Source organism: Phoxinus phoxinus, assembly GCF_949152265.1.
Source record: "Phoxinus phoxinus genome assembly, chromosome: 1".
Taxonomy (NCBI): domain Eukaryota; kingdom Metazoa; phylum Chordata; class Actinopteri; order Cypriniformes; family Leuciscidae; genus Phoxinus; species Phoxinus phoxinus.
The window spans coordinates 15,993,424-15,999,706 of NC_136876.1; the positions used below are offsets into that span (position 1 = coordinate 15,993,424).

General features: G+C 44.5%; 1 protein-coding gene across 1 annotated transcript; it reads left to right on the forward strand.

Moving 5' to 3' along the window:
• The first annotated feature begins 832 nt into the window (after positions 1-832).
• LOC307001453 (uncharacterized protein) lies at positions 833-5,280 on the forward strand. Its single transcript, XM_079617954.1, has 3 exons — positions 833-985; positions 1,066-1,121; positions 1,219-5,280. Exons 1-3 carry the CDS (start codon positions 966-968, stop codon positions 5,049-5,051), a joined length of 3,909 nt encoding a protein of 1,302 aa, XP_079474080.1. The 5' UTR covers positions 833-965; the 3' UTR covers positions 5,052-5,280.
• Positions 5,281-6,283: the final 1,003 nt, after the last annotated feature.

Here is a 6,283-nt window from a genome sequence, read left to right on the forward strand (position 1 = left end):
TGAGCATTCATGTTAGTTAATTTATGTTTGGTATAACAATGTGGCATTTATAGTTTTTTGTATTTATTATAATTTATTTTGGTGCCATATACTGGGGTAAAGTGCGTGATTTCAAGTGAATTCATAATGAAGTGATTGTCATCCTAATTCATGAACACTATTGGAAATATGTACAGTCCTATGTGACCACTTGCTTCATTAAATAAACCTTGACCTGGTGTAAATTAATGATCATGATGAAAGTGATCAAATGCAATAGTGCAGCAATGCACATCTTGATGGACTGATGTTAATTTTGGCATTGATGTAATATGCACAACAGGGTACTAGAGACTTTACAAAGCACGGTGGCTCTCAATTGTGCATACACATTACATAAGACATATTGTAAAATCTTGTAGTTTTGCTTAACCATATTCATGTAACTTGCTAAGTTGGAAAAAGGTCCAGGATTGTTTTCAGATGCAATTTAGCATTACATTCCACCCAATTTGGCATAAACTGAGCTTTGTTCTTACTTCTGCATGTGCTCCTAAAACTTATCTGCCCCATATATCAGTAATTGTCTCTCTGCAAAGTCTGTAATACATTATGCCAATTACACAAAACTATAAAAGTCATCCTGATGTGATCAGTCACATTTTGTGTAAGGTGTATGAGAATACCCTATGCAGACATTACACAGAGAAAGTATTGATTAATTATCTGCTTAAAAATGTTCAAACAGCACAGGGAGTCAGAGCCGTCATAAAACAATCATCAATTATCGTTTAACAGCCAGGTACTAGTTTCCCAGGTGAACGATGTTTCATGTAATTAGTTATTTGCCCTAATTGGACTGATGACGGCCTATAAAATACACTTATCTCCAGCTACATGTATGTTTGTATTTGGAGTGTCTGTGTGGTGGTTTGAGAAAGTGACTGTTGGGGCTTTGGAGTACTCAGGGTTTTTTCTTGTTTGCCATGGATAAAGGGTGGACACAGTGAGTTTATTCAATCAATTGGTGTTTGTGAATGATTCTGCAAATAATTAACTCTCTGTATTTAATATATTTACTTGTAGGTTACCCTTGTTTGTTATCTTCCTGCTCTACTTGAGTAATGCTCATGGATTTAAAGGTAAGATTTGTGTTTTTGGTGGGCTTTTTTTCTCTGGGCAAAGGATTTCAAATTGTGAGGTTTCTTATACAATTCTTCTATTTTGTCTAATTCACAGGTCGAGCTCATTCAAATGCACACCACTGGTGGGGCCAACCTTCTGACAAAACTTTCTCACCTCGTGCAATCCAGTCTTCTGTGTCAGAGCTCCCTGTGACTGGGATTTTGCCTGAAGAAGTGGGCTCCTCTAGTTTATTCACTAACAGACCCCTGAAAAGGTTGAACTTACTCCAATTTGTTAAAGGTGGTGTTTCCAGCATGCATGAATCAACGTCCCATGCCCAAACCGCTCCAAGCAGCTCTATTTTAGCTTCCTTGCCTCTACCCTTAAATGAACAATATGCAGGCAGTTTGACATCGCTCCAGGGTTCCTCTGGATCAGCTGCTACAGATACTGCTAGTGTTTCTACACAAGGAGAAAGTGCTAGCTTCCCTGCCATACTTGACACTTCTGGCCTGTCCACCAGTGAGCAAAGCTCCCCTAGTTTGTACATGTCCAGCTCCCTGGAAACCTCTGGTGCTAAATCAGCCGAAGCTACTTTGCCTGCGTTCTCTCCGGAGAGTATCTCTTATAGCAGTTCATCTGCTCCAGGTGCCACGTACACTTCTCAAGGCAGCCCACTTCTGCCTTCAGAAAGCTCTGGTCAATTCATCTCCCCTCAGGGTGAAAGCAGTTACAGTAGCTTGTCTCAGTCTCAAGGTGCCTCGAGTCAATATACCCCAGACTCCTATAACGTGCTCAGTTCTTCATCTGTTTCTAGTCAGTCTACCAGTGATCAGAGTACCCCCAGTTTGTATAGTTCTAGCTTTCAGGGAAGTTCAGGCAGTTTGTTGGAAGCTTCTGGCTCTTTTCAAGGGGAAGTGGCAGGGCTTGGCTCTCTTGTTGACCTGTCACTCCAATCACAAGAGCACTCCAGTCAGCTTCTACCCTCACCCTTGGCGGTTTCTAGCCAGTCTACTAATGGTCAGAGCACTCCCAGCTTGTTTATGGTTGGCTCCGAGAGCAGTTCAGATTCACAGTCAACAGGTCCTGCTTCACCTCTAGAAACTCAGGGTAGTCTCTCTCAAAGCATTTCTAGCCAGTCCACAAGCGTTCAAAATTCACCTAGTGTGTCTACAAGCACCCAGAGCAGATCTGGTACTCAATTAACTTCCAGTACTTTTTCCCCTGTGCCGGGAGGTAGTAGTTCTACTTCTAGCTTGTATCAGAAGCCTCAGGGCACTCCGGGTCTGTATGCCCCTGCGTCCCGTACCAAATATGTGAGTTTTCCCATGTCATCACACCCAGCTGTTTATAGCCAGTCAAAAAGTAGCTCTGGTGCTTGGTTTGGGGGCTCTACTGGCTTTGCCTCCCAGGGAATGAGTAGCACTTATGGTGGTTCTGTCCAGCCTCAAGCTACCACAAGTCAGTTTGCATCTGGGTCTCTGTCCTCCTATCCAAGTGTATCACTATTCTCACCCCAACATCCTGCCCCTGCCAGTCAGTCTGCTACAGTCGAGAGTTCACGGAAGCAGTTTACCTCTAGCTATGGCACCCAGCCAGGGTCCTCTATGCCATTTACCCTGCAGGGAAGTACCTCTTATGGTGGACCACTCCATCCTCAAGATACCACAAGTCAGTTTGCATCTAGCTATGGCACCCAGTCAGGGTCCTCCAAGCCACTCACCCTGCAGGGAAGTACCTCTTTTGGTGGATCACTCCAGCCTCAAGATACAACAAGTCGGTTTGCCTCTGGGTCTTCATCCTTCTACCCAAGTGTATCACTATCTTCACCCCAAGGTACCTCCAGTCAGTCTGCTACAGTCCAGAGTTCACGGAAGCAGTTTACTTTCACAGGCAACTCTGGGACTCAGGAAGGGTCCTCTACTCCCTTCAAATTGCAGGGAAGCACCACTTATGGCGGATCACTTCAGCTTCAAGGTACCACAAGTCAGTTTGCCTCTGGGTCTCCATCCTCCTATCCAAGTGTGTCGCTATCCTCACCCCAAGGTGCCCCCAGTCAGTCTGCTACAGTCGAGACTTCACGGAAGCAGTTTACCTCTAGCTATGGCACCCAGTCAGAGTCCTCGAAGCCATTCACCCTGCAGGGAAGTACCTCTTATGGTGAATCACTCCAGCCTCAAGGTACCACAAGTCAGTTTGCCTCTGGGTCTCTGTCCTCCTATCCAAGTGTATCACTATCCTCACCCCAACATCCTGCCAGTCAGTCTGCTACAGTCGACAGTTCACGGAAGCAGTTTACCTCTCGCTATGGCACCCAGTCAGGGTCCTCTAAGCCATTCACCCTGCAGGGAAGTGTCTTTTATGGTGGATCACTCCAGCCTCAAGGTACCACAAGTCAGTTTGCCTCTGGGTCTCCGTTCTCCTATCCAAGTGTATCACTATCCTCACCCCAACATCCTGCCAGTCAGTCTGCTACAGTCGACAGTTCACGGAAGCAGTTTACCTCTCGCTATGGCACCCAGTCAGGGTCCTCTAAGCCATTCACCCTGCAGGGAAGTACCACTTATGGTGGATCACTCCAGCCTCAAGATACCACAAGTCAGTTTGCCTCTAGTGATGGCACCCAGTCAGGGTCCTCTAAGCCATTCACCCTGCAAGGAAGTACCTCTTATGGTGGATCACTCCAGCCTCAAGATACCACAAGTCAGTTTGCCTCTGGGTCTTCATCCTTCTACCCAAGTGTATCACTATATTCACCCCAAGGTACCTCCAGTCAGTCTGCTACAGTCCAGAATTCACAGCAGTTTGCCTCTAGCTATGGCACCCAGTTAGGGTCCTCTAAGCCTTTCACCCTGCGGGGAAGTGCCTTTTATGGTGGATCACTCCAGCCTCAAGGTACCACAAGTCAGTTTGCCTCTGGGTCTCCGTCCTCCTATCCAAGTGTATCACTATCCTCACCCCAACATCCTGCCAGTCAGTCTGCTACAGTCGAGAGTTCACGGAAGCAGTTTACCTTCACAGGCAACCCTGGGACTCAGGAAGGGTCCTCTACTCCCTTCAAATTGCAGGGAAGCACCACTTATGGTGGATCTCTCCAGCCTCAAGATACCACAAGTCAGTTTGCCTCTAGCGATGGCACCCAGTCAGGGTCGTCTAAGCCATTCACCCTGCAGGGAAGTACCTCTAATGGTGGATCACTCCAGCCTCAAGATACCACAAGTCGGTTTGCCTCTGGGTCTCCATCGTCCTATAATTGTCACTGTGTATCGTTGTCCTCGCCCCAAGGTGTTGCCGACCAGTCCAGCCAAGCATTTCAAAGCTATGCTGTGTCCCAAAGCCTGAAGTCTCAAAGATGGCAGCCTTCACAAGGTATTCAGACCTCAGCTGCATCACAGGGTAGCTCTCGGTCTCAAAGCTCTCCAATGCGGAGTTTGTTTCCTTCCCTGTCATCAGCAGGAGCCTCATCTTCAGGAGATCCTGGACCATTTGTTTCTGCCCAGGGTGGTAGCAGCAGATATGGTGGCTTTTCTCCTTCTCAAAGCTCCTCTAGCAAGTACACCTCTGGGTCTCATGCATATGCCAAGCTTGGTTCTTCTCCCCTAGCTGTTTCTAGCCAGTCTACCATTGATAAACGGACAAATGGCCTGTATAGCTCAGACTCTCTGCGAACCCAGGGTCTCATTGGTGTAGTTGAAAGACCCTCTAGACTCTCATCTCAAGCTCCTTCTGACTCTACAAGCAGTAACCAAATATCTGAGCATTTTGTGACCATGCAACGCCCCACAGGTTCAAACCTAACTCCATCTCTAGGCTTGAGTGCCCAAGCATCATCTGTTGGCATGTTCTCTGTTATCCCGCAGACTGCTCAGGCTCTACGTAAATCTGGGTCCGATGTCCGGCTATACAATAAACCATTCCTCCATCCACTATACTCCGTAAAGGGCTAAGGGACTCTATAAAACAGCCACATTATGCTAAGTGATGTCTTCCAGAATCTAAATTCTAATAAATGTTTGTAACCAAGCAGTTTTTTTTGTGCTGTTTTGTTCAAGCTACATTCAAAGGATAGAACTCAATGCTAGTTGAGTTTGCTAAACTTGGAAAAGGGGTGCCATCTAGGCTTTTGTGTACCAAATTGGTTGAGTCTATTCCTGTGTCTTAATCCCATTTTGTTGGCATTGACGGTTTAACTAAAATTAGTTTAAGATTTAAAAGCAGTTGAGGCTTTGACCAGTTTTCGATCTCATCTCCTTGGTGTTCAAATATTGGTGATCGGGTACCTGCGTCAAAATCCTGATTGGTGCAATGCTATTTTCTAGTCAAAGCTTTAACATTTGAAGTGAATATTCAAAAGTAAAACAAACATTACAAAAGTTAATGTTTTTGCACTGATGCCAAATCTATTAATATTCATTGTTTTGTCCATTGATTCAAATAAAGAATTGAATACATGGTTGATCAAAATTAATTTATTGGGCAAGTGAAAAACAATTGCAAAAAGGATCTACTGGCCAGAGATTCAAATCACGAACCTAGGCTCTTTTTGTTAATCTACCAGTTAAACATTCGTGTAAAAGCATTAGAATGGAAACTACACTTAAGTTTGACTCTTTTCGTTTTCGGTCAAAATGCCTTTTGAATGGGTCACTACAATGAGAGCATCAAAATAGCTATTTTTAGAATACTAAGGAGGCTCGAAACAACATGAAACTGTGCTTGAAGTATCACCAGGGGCTCTACACATGAACTCGAGCATTGACAACATTGTGTACACAAAGTTTGCTAAAAAGAAATGTTTTGTACGACTCACTTTCAGTTAGTGTTTCCGTCCACCCGCATTTTGTCAGTCAAAAGTAGTCGATCTCCAAATGCAACGCAATGAACTAACTCCATATGAGGAAATGCCATGAACTTGTAATTCAAATAAAAAGCATGATAACTTCACTCATGGCAATATGTCACGGAAACAAGGTTTAGGCGCTTTCAATCTTTATTCCCCTCATGTTACGTTGCATTACCCTTTAAAAACTGAAGATAAAAATGGCTTCTAGACTAAAAGATTTGTTATTCTGCCCTCTTTGTCTGGTCCATAATAAATTTGGGCTTATTTTAGGTTAATTTTCTCATTCCACTGTTCTATTTCTTTTGTCCACTGCTTAAAACCGTTATGAATAATAGC